The 19730-nt window shown below is 43.1% G+C and overlaps 1 protein-coding gene across 4 annotated transcripts in view; it reads right to left on the bottom strand.

The window, feature by feature from the left end:
* USP12 (ubiquitin specific peptidase 12) overlaps positions 1-19730 on the bottom strand; it is a 145929-nt gene that overhangs the window by 79628 nt on the left and 46571 nt on the right. The window contains exon 1 of one of the 4 annotated variants that reach the window (XM_072795685.1): positions 8445-8617. The exons of 1 other annotated variant lie outside the window; for it this stretch is intronic. In XM_072795685.1, coding sequence (XP_072651786.1) covers positions 8445-8492 — 48 coding nt within the window. In that variant the 5' untranslated portion in view covers positions 8493-8617. Of the gene's footprint in view, positions 1-6676; positions 6734-7574; positions 7694-8444; positions 8618-19730 lie in introns of those variants that run through there. 2 more of the 4 variants (XM_072795689.1, XM_072795686.1) reach the window with 2 other exon arrangements.

The raw sequence follows: 19730 nt of genomic DNA, 5'->3' as shown, positions 1-19730 counted from the left end.
GCATGTCACTAATAGTTTATAAAAAATCCTCCCCATCCTGCCATGAAAAACACTATCAGACAGAAGACTTATTAGGTCACTAAAACACTAAAATAAAATCAAAGGCAACAGTACCAGAACTCAGCTAAAAGATACTGTAATTTAAAGCAGTATTCACAAGTAGGAAATGCATGGATGACTCCTGCACCTATGAAGCATTTCAATAAGAACATCTGTCAGCTATCACTGAAATAAACATCCACTTCTTGTTTTAAGTTGGAAATAAAATTTTTACTGGCATTCAGCCTTAGACATGTGGATTCCTCCAGATGGGGAGTCTAGGCAAGCTTATACACTCTGTAGGCACTACACGATTTTTAGAAAAAGCGAATTGTCTTTCTTACAAAGAAGCAACAGGAAAGCATAAGCCAGTGAACACAGAGGACTATGAAAAGCTGCAGTACCTCACATGCTATGTACCATATTAAATATCTTGTGTTTGACACTGTCACAAAATTCTTCTTAACTGAGTACTTTTGTGAAAGCAAAGATAATACTTTTTCTTCCAAAACAAATTGGGTCTATAAACTGTCTCCCTCACCTCATTCTAATACAAATTCCAAGAATAAGATTTTAAATGATCAAACTTTAGTTTTAGGTATTTTCAACAACACTGTGTCTCTGGTTGGGAGTTTTCAACCCAGCAACCCACAAGTTACTGTTCAAAATATCTAGCACTGGGGATCCCTGGGTGGCTCAGCGGTTTAGTGCCTGCCTTCAGCTCAGGGTATGACCCAGTCCCAGGATCGACTCCTGCATGGAGCCAGCTTCTCCAGCTCTGCCTGTGTCTCTGCCCCTCTCTCTCTCTCTCTCTCTCTCTCTCTCTCGCTCTCGCTCTCTCGCTGTCACTCATGAATAACTAAATCTTTTTTTAAATATCTAGCATTTACGCTTTTCTTACAACACCTTACAACACTACAGATATCTAAATAACACTCTTCCAGCCTATCAGACAAGGAGAGAATAGGTTTTAGACAAGATCTAAAAGTAGACTGAGTAACTGCATGGTAGGCCAACAAGAGATGTTATTCTAGGAAAGGACTGAGGCAGGAACAATAGGAAAATACAAAAGGAAATAAGGCCTGAAGCTGACTTTAATACAGTTCGTCCAATGATGACAAAAAGTTGAGGTATTTTTTTTCTAGTACAAAAAATAAGGCAAGATTTTTCTTTTAAAAGTAATATTCCCAACTTATCTAAACTTCTAAAACATGTTTGAGGGTGTCCCAAATTAGACTTTTATTTCCAAACAAAAGGAGTAAAATCTTTCTACAACCTAAAAGAGAAAGACAAATGCTCCATTCTTGGTTTATATCTAATCCACTTCAAAATAAATCTGTGCTTCCAGAGGCATATACTACTAATGGGCTGTTTCTTGTAATGAAAATGAACTGCAATATTTGCATTTCATAAAATAAATTTCAGTTTTACTTACTAATATTTGTTGAGCTAACATTAATTAGTAGTGCCAAAGAGTTCTTTCCACACTGAGGGGAGCAAATCAGTGTAGAGGAGTAATAAAGAACCACCACCACGGTTATAGAGTGATTACTATGAACCAGGTATCATTTTACACCCATTTTACAGATGAGGAAACCATGGCACAGAAATTAAATTGTCCAAGGTCACACTCACACCTAAGGAAACAAATACAGAATCTCAAAAAAGGGCACCAATTCAAAATTATTTTAGATGGTATTAGAAAAGAAAAAATTTTCAAATATAAGTAGTTACATAGATTAGCCTATTAATAAATAAAATGGCAGTATCACTAACCTCCACTAAATGCTTTTACAGGAAGAAATATATTTTTACTTCTGACTGTAATTGTCCATGAACAAAACTGTGAAATAGGCATAACTCATATTTATATATAATTCCACACTCTTTATATTACCTAAAACATGAATGGATGCAACCTACTAAATGGGGAAAATATCTGCAAATCATTATCTGGTAAAGGACTAATATCCAAGATACAAAGAACCCATTCATACAGCTCACTACCAAAAAAAAAAAAAAATCTGATTTTGTAAATGGGCGAAAGATCTGAACAAGCATTTTTCCAAAGACACACAGCCAATAGATATATGAAAAGATGCTCATCATTAATCTTCAAAGAAATGCAAATCAAAACCACAATAAGGTACAACCTCATACCTGTTAGAATGTATTAGCAAAAATATAAGAAATAAGTAAAAGGGAACCTTTGTGCAATATTGGTGGAAATGTAAATTGGTACCACTATGGTAAACAGTATGAAGTTTTATCAAAAAAATTAAACCTAGAACTACTATATGATCCTACAATTCCACTTCTGGGTGTTTACCTGAAGACAATGAAAACACTAACTCAAAAAGATATACGCACCTCTGTGTTCACTGCAGCAGTGTTTACAATAGCCAAGACACAGAAGCGACCTAAGTATCAACCAATGGATGAATGGCTAATAAAAAAAATTATGGTACGTACATAAAACAGAATATTACTCAGCCAGAAAAAAGAATGCAATCTTGCCATACACAACACCATGGATGGACCTAGAGGGTATTATGTTATGTGAAGTAAATCAGACAGAGAAAGACAAATACTGTATGATCTCTCATACATGGACTCTTAAAAAAACAAAAACAAAAAACATCAAACTCATAGATACAGAGAACAGATTGGCAGCTGTAGGGCTACAGGTGGGGGCGGAGGGGTGGTCAAAAAGGAAGAAGAAAAAAATTAATAGATAAAACATGATTAGAGCTTCCAAAATAATGATGACATCAATAATAACTGATACACTCTTAGGAATCAAAGTATTCAGTTTTAGATCTTGAAGGAAACAAACACACAAGAAATATTTATTAAACTGTCTAATCTAATCCCTTTATTTCACAGATGAGAAAAATCAACTAAGAAAATTTTAAGACATTTTCCCATATATATACAGAGCTAAATGTCAAAATGCGAATTTATCTTCTGGTCCAACTGTTCTTTTTAATGTATCATGCTGTAAGATACATAGTAAAATATTCAATATTGGGATGCCTGGGTGGCTCAGTGGTTTAGCGCTTGCCTTCGCTTGCCCAGGGCATAAGCCTGGAGTCCCGGGATTGAGTCCCATATCGGGCTCCCTGCATGGAGCCTGCTTCTCCCTCTGCTTGTGTCCCTGGCGCACTCTCTCTCTCTCTCTGTCTCTCATGAATACATAAAAATAAAATCTTAAAAAAAAAAAATTAAAAATTAAGTTTCTGGAATTAAGTTACTAACAAAATCTAAATTAGATTTTTGGTTAGACTAAATCTGGAAAAATGAAGGTTTCTGGAAAAAAATTAATGCTACTAAGTAAACAAGTGCTTAAATCAGCTTTTCTGAGACAGTAAAAGTTTCAGAACTAGAATAAAAATGATTTCAAAGGCAGGAAGAAAGAAACTTGCAAGTAACAAAATGGAGGTTTTCCATCTTTGGGGGCCTAGTCAAAAGCCTGGAATCAAATAAGACAACAAGACATGTTATGAATAAGTCTGACTGAACTAGCCACATGGATCATGGTAGGGTAAATAATTAACCTGCTCTGAGATCTATTATAAAAAGATTAGTCAGAAATAGAAGGTAAGCAAAACCACATGATACAAAATAAAACCAGTCTTTATAGACATTCCACACATTTGCATATGATACTTAAAACTATACTTTTCAAGCATATTAAAAGTTTCAAATCCCAATGGTCTTACCTTTGTGAAAACTAATAAGTGCCTAAGATTAGAATAAACCCATTATCTTTTACAAAATTCCATTTCTACTAACTATATGACTTTATCCTCTAATGATCAATAAAATAACCTGTCAACAACCTAGTAGCCTATCACTATACCTCTCTCTGAGTTAACAATCTTGCCTTATTATCATTTTAATCATTTAACTACCCATGCTTATCCTACAATTGTACAAATTTAAAAACTAGCAAGATAATCATTCATAGGGAAAACTGAAACATAAAATTTTATCTAGGGTATAAGCTCAATTAAGTTTTTTTAAAAAGACAAAATGTGCTCCAGGAGGTATTTTCTTTTTTGCTTAAGAGTTTTCAAATGCTTTTTACAGAATATTTTCCAAATTGCCTATGAAAATGTATCATTTTTAATAACCAAAATGTATTTCAGCCAAAATCAGATTAGCAGGCTTAAATAAAACTTTTATAACACTTACTTTAAATGTTCTCTCCACTAAGCCTCCTCAAACACATGCTCAAACATTCCTTATCAGTATTTAACCATTTACATTAAAAAAAAATACTCCTTTTTGAACTTTTCCTGCCTAAAATTAACATTTATGGTAAAAACAGCAAAAATTAGTAGAACAGTAACAACTCACTTTGAATGTTCCTATCAAAGCAGCACAATTTTACTAATAAAATAGTAATAAAAACTTAACTATTTTACTAATAAAAGAATTACATCCATCCTATTTCCTGAGAAGGAACAAAGCATTTTATTATTAAATACAATATTCAGGCTGCATGAAAGGAGACCAGAGTGCACACACACCCATATCCACACCCACCACCCACCCCTGGGAGCAATCAACAGGGCACAGGCTTTGAGGGTTCTTCCTCTCTTTCCTTTTTTTCTGGAGTGATGATAAATTACACTGACATTACACACATGTTAACTCTCACTGAGTGACCCCAATGAGACTCAAAACTAAAGATAAACAGCCAGCTTCACCTGTGACTTTCCTCCAGTAAGTAGTTTAAGAGCTACTATGTATAGGGTGCTGTGTGTTAGATATAGGCTTTTAAGAAGTAAATCTGTCAGACCCACGGAGAGCTGACTTGTGGCCTTGACCTCTCCATGTTCTAATGGCTCTACTTCCCCTGCTGTGACTGGGAGTGGGCAAGCAGCCAGACCAGGGCCACCCCAGGATCTACCACTCCTAGTAGAACAATTTCTCCTTTATCCAATCCCCTTTCTCAACAATCTCTTCCCAGCCATGACTTCTACAACCCAAACAGGAAGGGATGTAATGGTGCCAGTTGGCATTAACAATCATTAGGCAGCCCCTACCACTGTGCTAAGAGCACCTGCTTCCAAGTAACAGCCATGACCCACATTATAACTTTCTAGTTAGGCCACCCAAACTGCTCTCCAATTCCCACGGCAATTTCCAAACCTAGGCCCCTCTGTATGTATCCAGCCACTTTTCCCATCATTTCACAATTATTAAGTACACTATTTAATATTAGGTAACTACTATGTGATATCTGAAGCTACCTCAAAGGCAAAACAGATACCGTGTGATACTGAAAATATATTATTTCATGGACAAATAAGGAGACATTTCTAGAGGTTTCTTTGCAAACTTAATCCCTATAAATCTAAACAGAATCATTCAGGTCAGGCTATAACACTAACTTAAGAAAAACAGATTTTCACATGTTAGCAGAACAATAGTGACCTAGAATAAGATGTTCCTGAAAAGATTTGTTTTTAACAGTTACTTAATCCAATGAAGGTATTGCCAATTTGCCCAGATACCTTATGTTGACAAATGAAAAAGTTAAGTAAACTTCACTATTTCCTAGAATAAAACTCCAATTCATCATTAAATATTTTCACAGATGCTGATTCTCTGAGAAGCAGAATCATTCTCTTTAGGACCAGCCCCTCCTCCCTGCCACTCCCAGCCTCATCCATGCTGAACAGGCTTCCGCAGACGGGTAGGCGAAATAAAGGGCTCTGGGAAATTGTTCTAGCATTTGCAGAAGTTAGTGATCCACCAAACTGCAGAAATAAGCACTAGTCCTTCCCTTTAAGGCCTTCACAGTCTAATAAGAGAAAAATTTACAACACAGCAAGTATGATAAATGCTACTGAGATTACAAAAACTGTGTGAAATCATATGCGGGGGATGGAGGGTAGAGATGGACAGGGGTAGGATTATTCAGGTAAGGCTACCAGCTTAAGAGACAGGTAGGCACTCACCAGACAAGAAGCGAAGGAGGAGTGTTCAAGCCTACCAAAATAGCATCTACAAAGGCATAAAGGTAAATACCTTTACTTTTCTTGACTGTCAATTTTGTAACTCTTAGGATGGGATGCAGTCTTTTTTTTTTTTTTTTTATTTATTTTATTTTATTTATTTTTTTTTTTTTATGATAGTCACACAGAGAGAGAAAGAGAGAGGCAGAGACACAGGCAGAGGGAGAAGCAGGCTCCATGCACCGGGAGCCCAACGTGGGATTCGATCCCGGGTCTCCAGGATCGCGCCCTGGGCCAAAGGCAGGCGCTAAACCGCTGCGCCACCCAGGTCCCTGCAGTCTTCTTTAAAGAATAAGATTACAGATTACTTTGAAATACACAGCATTATTTTGGGAGCGCATCAGAATTTATTCAAATACGAATATAGATACATCCGATTCTAACACTGGTTTTGGAACAATCTTATTGGACCAGGCACTGATGTTTCCTTACTCACCAACAATATACACACACCACATGCAATTAATGCACTTCAGTGGAAGCCCTAGAAAGAGCTTTGAAGTCTGACATTCTTCAGGTTAGAATCCCTTACTCAGCGTTTGACTTGGCAAATCTCTTCCTCGTTTTCCTAATCTAATTAGAGCATTTATATTTATTAATATGTTTACCTGAATACTGTTTGTGTCCCTCAACGAGATCATCAACACCATGAAAGCAGGGACCGCCTTGATCACTATTATTTCCCCAGCATCAGCCAGTCTCTTGCCCTTAGCAAGGGCTAAGTATGCACCTTATATACTTGAATGAATGAACGGTCAGTAAAGTGTAAAACACATCACTCCTGAAGCAATAGACTTTGACAATGAACTATGACCAGACAATCTGTATAGCTCAGCAATCTGGAAACATTATCACTTTCAAAGAATTAATTATCACATTCCTTCTGAAACAGACTAAGATAGTAATTGGCATATCTAAAAATAATTCATCCAAATGATCCCAGGGAATCGTTTATTAATACAGTCCTTTAATATCAATGCTTTCCTAAAACGTACATTGCAAGAAAGAACAAACATCCTTTTGGGGAAATGGATTCTTCAGTGACTCACTCCTGAACGTGATTTCTTTAAGACTGTAGATTTTAATCCCACCTGACTTCAGCCATTTTTTTGTACTGTTCCTCAGAGTGCAGTATAGAATCTGCTTCTAAAGCATCCTTCCTTCCACTCTGATTCACCACTCCTTAAAGAAAGGCACATAAAACGTACCACCCTACCCTCAAATCGAATAGGGCTTGGGGAATCTCCTTAGGCAACGGAGCGCACAAAAAGGGGCAGAAGAGCAGAAGGAAAGGTTTCAGACATTCTAATAACAATCTGTAGGCCCATACTGCAAAGAATAACTTTTCTCTGTGAGGGCTCAGAATTATGATCCCTAGACGTAAGCACCTAAGGAGCTAATGAAACGAATGTGCCCCATCGTGCGGAGAAACTGTGGCCCTCCTGGGCGCCCACCCCACGCCACCCCACCCCCAATCACGAAAACACCAAGACTAAACGCACTCACGTTCGGCTTTAATTAATTCGGGACTTTGCAACAGGCATTAGCACTTCTCCCCGAAAGTGTATTTAAAAGCCCCAACGAAACCAAACAGCCACGCTTGCAGTCAGTCCCCGTAGAGGAGCCCTTCCAGCTACACGCAGATGCGCCTGGCGGATTAAAGTAAACAATCGACCGGGGAAGCTTAAGCTGTTTCCAAGATTAACGTGGATTTGCAAAGACAAGACCGCCACCTGGACACGCGGGAGGAAAGCGGAGAGCTCGCCGCTCCGGGAGCGTAAGAAAATGGGGAAAAAATTCAACAGCACTTATTTAAAGTTTCCACCTTCACACACACCCCCTTCCCCCAGGCAGCGGGCGGGAGCCTCGGCCTCGCAGAGGCGCGCGGAGGAAATCTGCACTTGACTTCCGTCCTCTCCCGGCAGGAATGAGACCCTGCCTTCCCGCCCGGACCCCCGCCGCCCCCGGCCCCGGCCCCGGCCCCGGCCCCGGCCCCGCCGCCCCCCCGCTCCGCGCACCGGGAGGCGCTGCTCGGCGTCCCCCACTCCAAGCCCAGCCCGGGCCCGGGCCCGCGCCGCGCGCCGCCCGCCGCCCGCCAGCCCACAGCTCGGGGTGCGCCTCGCGGCTCCGGCCCGGCGCGGGGGAGGGGGAGACTCGGGCAGCGGAGGCCGGGGGCGCCGACCGCCGCCTCCCCGCTCCCCGGGAACAGCCGAGCCCCCGCGCCCGCCGCCGTCCAACCGCCCCCGCCCGGGCCCGAGCCGCCGGCCCCGCGCTAGGCCCCGCGGGCCGCCCGGGCGAGGGGCGAGAGGCGAGGGGCGAGGGGCGGGGACGAGGGCCGCGTCCCGGCCGCCCGCGCTGCCCTCCCGCCGCACCTACCATGGTACAGATGGAGGCGAATTTGGAGACTGTCATTAGGATTTCCATCCGCCCAACGCCATCTTCCACCCAATCACAGCGGCGGCGGCGGCGGCGGCGGGCGGGGGAGGAGAGGAGCCGGGCCGCCCGCTCGCACCGCAGCCCGCGGGCGGACCCCGAGCCGCCGCGGACCCACGCACCGAGCCTGCTCTGCCGCCGCTGCCCTCGTCGCCGCCGGCGCTCCGGCACTCCCCGCCTCGGGCCCCAGTCCCCGCCTGCCGCCCGCTCGCCCGCCCGCCCCCGGCTCCTCCCCGGCGCAGGGCGCAGCCGCTGCCTCGGGGCCCGCGCCTGCCCGCGAAGCCGCCCGCCACGACACCCCGCCCTGCGCGCGGCGAGCGGGCTCCGCCGAGGCCCTAAAGCCCGGCCTGCCCGGCAGCTGCGCGGCCCAGCGGCGCGCCCCGCCCACCCGCCGCGCGCCCCGCCCGCCCCGCCGACCGCCCGCGCGGCCCCGCCCACCCGCCGCGCGCCCCGCCCGCCCCGCCCACCCCGCCGACCGCCCGCGCGGCCCCGCCCACCCGCCGCGCGCCCCGCCCACTCCGCCGCGCACGACTCCGACCCCGGGGCGCGCGAGCTGGGGGACTCCGGCGCGGCCCCACCCCGCGCTCGGCCAGACCCCGCCTCCCGCCCGCGTCCCTCGCGGTCCTAGAGCCCGGGCCCCGGCAGAGCCCAGGCTGCTCGAGCGGCGCGGGAGCCCCGAGGGCAGCGGGGGCGGCGGCGGCGACCTGGCTGAGCCCGGAGAAGGACTGAGCCCCAGCCTCTGCTAAGGGCGAGGGGACAGCTGGTCCCCACTGCTCAAACATGAAACGGAGGTGATCTGGATAATTCTGGGTGGGGTGGGAGGAAACCTGCCTCTGTTACGGTTAAAATAACCGGGTAACCCGACATCCCCAGCGCTTAACAAAATACCAGGTGGTCTGTGGGGTCTTTGACCTGTAGTGGGTGAATCACCTGGGTCAAAGCACCATAACTTAGCGAAAGACAAAAAAGAAACTATATACTTAGCTCCCTCAATTAGGAAGAAAGATAAGTGATGGGGAGCGGGGGCCAAGCTGCCTTCCCGCCTCCCTGTTGGCCGTAAATTTAGAATATGTTTATAAATATAGCACCTAAATATATTTGTTCTGAAAGTTGAGTTGCAAAACAGAGAAGATCTCAACCCAACAGTGATGATGATGTTGCCATAGACAAGAAGTCTCCCGAGTGAGAAAAATGTCCTGTGAGAAACCCTTAAGCAGGGTCAGCTAGGGGTACAGTTCCTCTTTTCTACTTTTATAAAATACATCATTGCATCCTGTTCATGTCAGGAAGCTTAGCTTTATTTCTTCCTATTTGAGAAAGTAGTTCAAGTTAGCAGAATAACTTTATTATATTAGAAAGCTTGTAATATTTCGCAATTGTGATGCGAGCTGCAGCGATGGGGTATTTTTTTTTTCAGGTTCCCCGTTTCAGTGTGGCTGAGGGCCTGAATTCAGATAAAGCTCCAAAATCAGATATGCCTTACCTAATAGGTTCAAAGCATTCAAAACACAAAGCAAACAAAATTTAGGTGCAAAACAATTTCTGGTACATGAATGCCGTTTCCATAGTGATTTCCATTATAAGCTTGCTTGGGGAAAAAAATTGCAAATAGAATATAGCCAAGTCCCATAGTAGCTGGCTTGGTTCTCCAAACACCTACCACCGTGTAAGCTGGGGCCCTCCCTATTTGCCCTGATACCCAAGCCAGTGCTTTGGACCCGGCTTTTCACCACCACACACTCAGGTACTCGGAGTGCTTGTCTCCCGGTCTCCCTTCCTACACTTGGAAGTATCATGCACCTGAATTCTTTCTATGTTCTATTCTGCTTAGACCCCCAGGGCCTACCAGTGTCACCACACTGGCAGACCCTGTCTTGCCTATTTAGATAAATGCCTGTTGTAATCCTGCTCTCCCCCATTTACTCTTCTGTTCCAGGAAACAGGTCTAATGTACAAGAATTTGAGCCCTGCCCTCCATCTACACTGCCCATGCCACTTTGTCCGTGAATCCTAAAATGTCACAGGAACAGAGGCCACCAGCTTTACATAAGAACAGGCCTTTTTAAAATGGATTCCTTATAGAATTACCAAGAGTTGTGTCTAGGGGATATCATAACCTTAAAATCCATAAGGGATGTCATAGATCCTAATTGCAGAATTTCACAATGCCTTGTCTCCCCAGCTTAAAGTTTACTGGGGAGGCACAGTACAAAAAGAGATTCTTCTATATGCTAGGTACCGTAATTGGGTACTTTTTAACAATATGTAATATAGTTAGGATTTGACTAAAGGGGCACCTGGGTGACTGTGGTTGAGCATCTGCCTTTGGCTCAGGTCCTGACCCCAGAGTCCTGGGATCAAGTCCTGCATCCAGCTCCCTACTCAGCAGGGAATCTGTTTCTCTCTCTCTCCTTCACTCTGCCTCTCTCTCTCCCTCTGCCTGCTACTCCACCTGCTCATGCTCACTTACTCTCTCTCAAATAAAAAATAAAATCTTAAAAAAAAGGAAATATCTTAAAAAAAAAAAAAAAAAAGATTTGACTGAAACACAGCCCTTTGGTACCCAGAGCTTAGGAGGGGTCATCTGGGCTTAGAACCCAGTTTTTACCTGCAGCTATATCAGCTTTACAGAGACCTTCACTGCACCTCGAGAGAGATGGGTGTGTACAACAAATGGACTTCTTTTGGGACTTTCTGAGTGTGTAAACTATAAAATATACCCAAATAACTTCAAAGACCAAGCAAGTAAACAAACTAGGGCCAAGCTTAGCCTAGTTGGTCCCACAGTATTTTAAAATTTTTTTCATTTGAATAGTTTTACACAATCCTGTAATGTCCTTGCAAGCCACTTTATTTTTTCTACTCCCATCTTATCTCCAGTTGACCACATGTCACCTCATACAGGCAAACCATGGAGATATTGTGGGTTCAGTTCCAGACCATCATAATAAAGCAAATATTGCAATAAAGCAAGTCAAATTAATGTTGGGGTTTCCCAGTACATAAAATAGTTATGTTTACACTATAATGTAGTCTTCTAAGTGCAATAGCATTACGTCTAAAAGCAATGTGTGTTACCTCAACTTAAAAAATACTTTATTACTACAAAATGTGAACTGTCGTCCAAACCTTCAGTGAGTCCTAATCCATTTGCTGGTGGAGGGTCTTGCCTCAGTGTTGATCTGCTGACTCATCAGGTTGGTGGCTGCAGCAATTTCTTAAAAGAAGATAATAAAGTTTGCCACATTGACCCACTCTTCCTTTCATGAATGATTTCTGGGTAACACGTGATGCTATTTGATAGCATTTTACCCACAGTGGAACTTTTTTTCAAAACAGTCAGACCTCTCAAACTCTGCTGCTGCTTTATCGGCTAAATTGATGCATTATTCTAAAGCCTCTGTGGTCAACCCAACAATCTTTACAGCATCTTCACCAGGAATAGACTTGATCTCAAGAAAACATTTTCTTTGCTCATCCATGAAAAGTAGCCCCTCATCCGTTCAAGTTTGATCATGAGATGGCAGCAATGTGGTCCCATCTTCAGACCCCACTTCTAATTCCAGTTCTCTTGCTGTTTCTAGCACATCTGTAGTTACTGCCTCCACTGACGTCCTGAACCCCTCCCCTCCAAGTCCTCTGTGAGGTTGGGAACCAACTTCTTCCAAACTCCTGTGGATGTGGATAGTTTGCCCTCTACCATGAATGTTTTCAAAGCATGTAGAATGGCAAATCCTTTCCAGAAAGGTTTTATTTGCTTCACCCAGATTTATCACAGGGATCACTCTCTGTGCCTATAACCTTACCACATGTATTTACTAAAATATAAGACCTTCAGGGTTTCAGACATAGCAGAGCAGCTCTCTCACTGCAATCTATTAAAAGTCAGTCCTCAACCCAAGACAAAAATACTAAAAATAATAACAATAATAAAATGAAGAATAAGACCTGAGGGTCTAAATGAGTCATTGATCTGTGGGCTGTAGAATGGATATTGTGTCAGCAGGCATGAAGACCACATTCATCTCATTGCACATCTCCATTAGAGCTCCTGGGTGACCAGGTGCATTGTCAATGAGAAGTAATATTTTTAAAAGAATCATTTTTCTCAGCAGTGGAGCTCATCAGTGGGCTTCAAATATTCAGTAAACTGTGTTATGAACACATGTGTTATCATTCAGACTTTGTTGTGTCATGTAATAAAGCACAGGGAGAGTACATTTAGCATCATTCGAAGGGTCCTAGGATTTTCAGGATGGTCAGCAAACACTGACTTCACGTCACCAGCTGCATTAGCTGCTGACAAGAAGCTTTGAAGCCAAGCACTGACTTCTCCTCTAGCTCTGAAAATCCTCGATGGCATCTTCTTCCAATAGAAGGCTATTTTGTCTATATTGAAAACCTGTTGTTGAGTGTAGCCACCTTCATTACTACCTTAGTTAGATAATTATGGATGATTTGCTGCAGCTTCTACACCAGCCCTTGCTGCTTCACCTCATACTTTATATTCTGGAGTTGGCTTCGTTCCTTAAACCCCATGAAGCAACCTCAGCCAGCTTCAGACTTTTCCTCTGCAGCTTCCTCACTGCTCTCAGCCCTCATAGAATGACAGAGAGTTAGGGCCTTGCTCTGGATTAGGTTTTGGCTTAAGGGAAGGTTGTGGCTGGTTTGATCTTCTACCCAGACCCCTCAAACTTTCTCCATATCAACAGTGAAACTGTTTCACTTACATATCATTCGTAACATAGCACTTTTAATTTCCTTCAAGATTGTTTCCTCTGCATTCCCAACTTGGCTAAACGTTTGATGCAAGAGGCCTAGCTTTTGGCCTATCTCAGCTTTCAACATGCCTTCCTCACTAAGCTTAATCATTTCTAGCTTTGATTTAAAGTGAGAGACATGTGACTTATTCTTTCACTTGAGCACTTAGAGGCCACGGTAGGGTTACCAATTGGCCTAATTTCAATATTGTTTCTCAGGGAACAGAGAGGTCTGAGGAAAGGGAAAGAGAATGGAGAACAACCTAAGCAGCTGGAACACATACATTTATGGGTGCAGTCTTTGGCACCCCAAAACAATTACAAAGTGATTGCAAAATCACTGGTCACACAGGGTACCTGGGTGGCTCAGTCGGTTAAGCGTCTGCCTTTGGTTCAGGTCATGATCCCAGGGTCCTGGGATGGAGCCCTGCATCAGGCTCCCTGCTCAGCAGGGAACCTGCTCCTCCCTCTCCCTCTGCCCCCCTTGCGCTATTTTTCTGTTCTCAAGATGAATACAGTCTTTAAAAAAAAAAAAGAAAAGAATGAGGATAAAAATATAATAAGTAAATAAGATCAGAAAGCACCGTAAGAGATATAATAATGAAAACCTCTGAGATATTGCAAGAACTAGCAAAATGTGACACACAGACATGTAGTAAGCACAGGATGTTGGAAGAATGGCTGGACACACGATTGCCACAAGCCTTCAAAATAAAAACCCACAATGTCTGTGAACCACAACAAAGGTGAAGAGCAATGGAATGAGGCATGCTTGTGTACTGCTTGTTATTTCTCTTCTCCCTGAAGGCATTTGGGTTTGTACCAGCTAGCATAAATAAACAAAATTTTGCCTGTGGTGGCGTGGGGAAGGAAGTAAGGAGAAGGAGGTAAGATGGGGGGTAAGACAACATGATGGTAATGTTTCCTGAGGACTTTTTTATGCACGAAACAACTTATCAAATCCTCACAACAATCCAGCGAGGTAAGTGCTATTATTATCTCCATTATCTAGGTTGGGAAACTGAGGCACAGAGCTAGCTTTCCTAGATTTGCACGGAAATTTGCAGCTAGTAAGCAACGGAACCAGGATTTGAACCTGGCTGCCAAGGCCACATTTGCATCCACTCTGCTATACCAGCTCAGGTAAAAGTGCCTCATTTTGATTCTGGTATAATAAGGTAGGATGAGAGGCACTGATTCCTTTGAGACCCACATGTAGGCTTTAGTTATGAAATATATTCAAATAGAGATTTCTTTTCCTCAGTTTCTCCATCTGGAAAATAAAGGTAATAGTTATGTCTACCTCAGAGGGGTGCAGCAAAGATAAAACGTGGAGACATGTTGAGAACAGTGCCTGGCACTTGATGCAAACTGGAGAGCTTTGAATGACCACTCGAAGTCAGTATTTTAAAAATCAGAGTGGGCGCATACAGCGCTCAGCCTAGCCTGCCAGTTTACTCTCTCCAAATTAGCGAGCCTCTGCTATGTGCCAAGTACCCAATTAGCACTTTAGATACATTTTCTAATGTAACCCTCCCAGTGCCCTTGGAGCTCAATCATTTTGTGCTCATTTAACCACACTGGCCATGGCCTTGCCCAGCCAGTGCAGAGCCAGGAGCCACCCCACACAACTGTGGCTTGCAAACCCCATGATCTCTCCCCTTCTTTACCCTGCCCATTGCCAGTCAAATGACTCAATTTCTTAGTGGCATTAACATTGTCCTGTTATTCATAGGTAGATGTTAATGAAAACAGTAATGTTCTCTGTCGGTTTGAATCAACAAATCAGTGACTTACTTTTCAAGGCTGACTTCTAATGCTGATGAGTAAAGCTGAGTCATCTACACAAAGGATGCACGACTTTGATTTGTTGGGCAGGATGGCATATAGCTAATAGATCTAAGACTTTGTCATTTAAATCTAGGTTTTAAAAAGGTACAGTCCTGTGATACTCCATTGAAATCTGAAATGTGAGTTCATTTGTTCATTAAAACAAATATCAAAAAAACAAAAAACAAAAAACAAATATCTATTGGTCACCTACTGATGAATAAGAGAATTCTGCACCCTTGGGAAGCACCCAGGCCATTGGAGTAGACAGATGACTGCATTTCTGGAAAAGCACTGAGTAAATGAAGAAGTGCTGGCAGCTCCCAGAGGGGGTGAGAAGAGCTCTGCTCACAGTGGGCACAAGCTGAGGACAGCATTGCAATCCAGAAGAACAGGATGAATAGCGGTAGAGACGGGAGGGCAGTGGCCTCCAGGCAGAGGGAGAGTCTCATGCACCGGCCCTGCGAGAGCAGCACATGTCTAAGGCTTCAGCACGAGGTGCAGGTGCGTTGCAGGGAGTCTGTGAAGATGAGTGAGGAATGCCAAGGGGGACAATCGGACCCACAGAGACGTCAGCAAAGGTTGTAGCCTCTGAGATCTCTACCGTCAAATCCATCAATACTGAGAGGTAGAATCAGTGAACCTTAAAAGGCTCTTTGTTCCTATTCATCATAATATCAATTTGGATTCCCAGTCCAGCAATTTGTTGAAACCAAACATGGCAGAGAATTTCAAGGAGACATCAAGCTTACAGGTTCACAACTGGGGAGAAAACCTTGAGGTCTAGAATATTTTCTTCGTATATTTAGCTCTTCATTAAGCAGGGCCTGACTACCCAGATGCTGAGAAGGAAGACACAATTATCTCAGCTGTTTGGAAAAACTCAAAAGTTGTTGAACTTACCTTGAGAAGAGGATACGCTTCCAAATGCTCTCATGAGCCCCATCCCTTTCTTCTATGCAAATTGCAGAACAGAGAGAAATAGAGCCATAAAGTGTAGAGCACACTGACAACCTCGGATATGAACACTGTCTGCCTGGCCACACAATTATTCAACAGTGTGTATCTGAATTGCACTTTTGTATGTCAGTACCTATCCTTGAATACCTGCTATTTGTGAAGGCTTGTGGCAGAGCTCAGGGAATGACAGTCCTGCCTTCAAAGAGTCTGTTACCTCACTGAGAGACAAGACATGTATACAAACAACTTTAAAGGTGACAAGTGCCAATTGTGTGATTTACAGTATTACAAGGGTTCAGAGAAGAGAAAGATTGTTTCTTTCTCAAGGTTCTCAAAAAAAAAAAAAATGCTCCTAGAGAGTCAGGTCATCTGATCCAAAAGGAAAAGTTGGAAAAATCTCAAAGAGTAACATAATTTCATCTTGTAACTAATTGTTAAAGAAAAACCTCTTTCTCTGTAAAATGGGTATAACAATATACCCATCTGACATCTTTTGAGAATTAATACTTGTATAGTACTTAAAACAGCACCTGGCACTTAAGAAGCAGATACTTCAGTTATGCACCCCTCCTCCTCTTCCTCCTCCTCTTCCTCCTTCTTCTCCTTTCTATCTTCCAGTTTCATCTCATACCCCTCTCCCTCATTCACTGTGTTCGTATCACATGTGCCTCCATTTTGTTCCTCAAACACCAGCAAGCTCCAGGCCACCTATAAGGGTTCGCCCTGGGTGTTCCTCGTCTCCGGAACTCTCTCCCTCCCTCACACAGTCACCCCCCTGCTGTCACTGGATCCCCTCCTCTCAGTGAGCTCCATTAGAACTGGAACCTCATCTATCTGTTTGGAGAGCTCTTCCCCCAAGGCCTGCCAAAGAATAGTAAGTGCTGAGTAAAGACTTGTTACTCTGTGAACCCAAACGGATACACACCTACGCTTGACAGGAGGTCCAAATCCGGAGCAATTAAGAATAAAATAATTCTGATCCATTGAGGTGTTTATCTTCTCTAATCAACACAATCCCCCAACACAAGGCTCCCAAAGCACTCACTGATGCTCTGCTGCTTCTCTGACTCTCGTCGGCTGGGAAATTCCCATGGTCACCTCAGCTTTTGCTCCATTCTCATGAGAAAGTTCATCAAAAGAAAAGAAAAAAAAGAAAATATAACACCCTCTGGGTCTAAAAACTCTCAAGTTTTACTTCAACATCGTACTTCCCCAATCAGAACTCTGATTTTCTTTTTTATGTCTTTAGGGTTTTTTTTCCCATGGAGAGAGCTGCTTCTTTCATCATGCTCTCTCCCTCACAAACTCCTCAGGGTGTCTTTCCTATACATTTTACCGGACTTTAACTGTGTGTTTGGACTTTGTATAGTAAAAATGTAGCCCTAACTTGTGATTTTTACTGCCAAATTTGTATCTTAGCACCCACTAAACCTCCTTGCCACTTGACCTTGATCAGCCTAGCCAGGGCACCTAGTTGAGAGGTAGTGACCACCTGGGAGTTTCCTGAAATGTTCAAGCTTTGTCATCAGTTGAGAGAAAAAGGCGTGGCTTCCACTTCTTCTTTCTAAAAAATACTCTATTAAAATAGCCCAGCATGGCAATGCTGAACAGAAGCAAAAATTCCAAAATATATTTAGTATAAAGAAACTCCTGTGAGATACACAAGAAACAGATCATAATGCCAGGATTGAGGAAGTGGGAATGTGTGAGTTGGGGGGGGGGGGGCAAGATGGAAGTGGGAATGTTTACTGTATTCTTTTTTACACTTTTTGGGTTTTGAATCACACACGTGTGTAACTATTTCAAAAAGTAAATAGATTGAATGTTTTTAAAGCTTAAGCGACATATTTCTATGACAATATTTTCATAAAAGATTTTTTTTCCATAAAAGATTTTATACATTTATTTATTTGAGAGAAAGAGAGAGAGAGCACAAGTGAGGGAGGTGAGGGGGTAGCAGAGAGAGAGTGACAAGCAGACTCTGTGCTGAGCACAGAGCCTGACATGGGGCTCGATCTCATCACCCTGAGATCATGAACAGAGCCGAAATCAAGAGCTGGAAACTCAACCTGCTGAGCCACCCAAGTGCCCCAAGTTAAGAATTAGGGCATCCAGGGCACCTGGCTGACACAATAGAGTATGAAACCCTTGATCTCGGGGTTTTGAGTTCGAGCCCCACATAGATTACTTTAAAAAGAAAAAAAAAAAAGAATGAGAGAGCATCAGAACACTCAGTTGAATCCCCTCTTCCCCACCCCCCACCAAGGATGTCCAGTTCATTTGTGATGCTGAAAAAGCTCTTAACCCTCTAAGCTCCAGTGTCCTCGTTATACAAAGGAAAAGTTCCCTATGTCATCATGTTGTTGGGGAGTTAAATGAGAAACTGTGCATAAGTCCCCAGAAACACAGCGGGCCCATGGGATGAATGAGACCAAAGGAACATGCCATTATTCACCTGGAATCTTTCCTCTCCTCTTCCCAATAAGACCATTTGGCCAGAATAGTGTGTGATTGCTTAATTTGAAAAGTAATGTAGAAATAACCCACGTGGCCATTGAGGGATGAATGGATAAGCAAAACTGGTCTACCCCTACAGTGGAGTATTATTCAGCCTGAAAGAGGACGGAAATCCTGTTACATGCTACAAACACAGATGAATACTGAAGACTTGTAAGTGAAATCAGCCAGTCACGAAAAGACAAATACTGTTCGATTCCATTTATATGAGGTACCTAGGGAAGTCAAATTCATAGGGGCAGAAAGTAGAATGGTGGTCACCAGGAGCTGGGAGGAGCTAGGAATAGTTAACTATTTAAGTAGGACAGAATTTCTGTTGAGGATGATGAAAAAGTTTTGGGTATAGATACTGGTGATGGTTGTACAACGATGTAGATGTACTTAGTGTCACTGAACTGGATGCCTAAAAATGCTTTAAGTAAAAGCATTTAAAGTAAAAAGTAAAAGTAAAGTAAAGTAAAAAGTAAAAAGCATTTAAAGTAAAAAAAATGTAATAAATTTATGTAATTAATTTATGTGTATTTTACCATAATAAAAAACAATAATTTTAAAAAATCACCTTGTAGACAAAACAGAATGCCAATTTGTTCATTTATGCTGAGTTCCTTCCTCTTCTGGGCACCAAAATCACTGATCACTTTTTTTTAATTTAAATTCAATTAATTAACATATAATGTATTATTAGTTTCAGAGGTAGGAGTCAGTGATTAATCAGTCTCATATAATACCCTGTGCTCACTACATCACATGCCCCCCTTAACGTCTATCACCCAGTTCTATTATGTTGACTTGCCTACAGATTCACCTTTCCTGCCACCCAGTCTACTTCTCCAACCAAAGGGGATGTGTCTTATCTGTTCTTTGATGGATCTGCCCTTGGGTACCTGCCTCCCTGCCCACCTGCTCAATACTTCTCCTTCGTGGGCTTACCTGGCCCCAAGAGGCACCTTGACTCCTTCTTTCCCTTCTGGGCTGACCCCTTAGGACACAATGACTCAGCTTTTGGACTGGCCTCTTGGCTTGGCACTTGGCCCCTACAAGATTCAGCTTCCTGTATCTGCTCCCTGTCATCTCAGTCTGCCAAGCAGCTGAGCTCATTTTCTGCTTGTCACCACCCCTGAGAAAGGACAACAGAAGCCGCTAGCCACCCAGTCTGGAAACT

Source organism: Canis lupus, chromosome 24, assembly GCF_048164855.1.
Source record: "Canis lupus baileyi chromosome 24, mCanLup2.hap1, whole genome shotgun sequence".
NCBI lineage: Eukaryota > Metazoa > Chordata > Mammalia > Carnivora > Canidae > Canis > Canis lupus.
The sequence above is the reverse complement of the archived record's forward strand: the minus strand, read 5'-3'. Positions and strand labels throughout refer to the sequence as shown.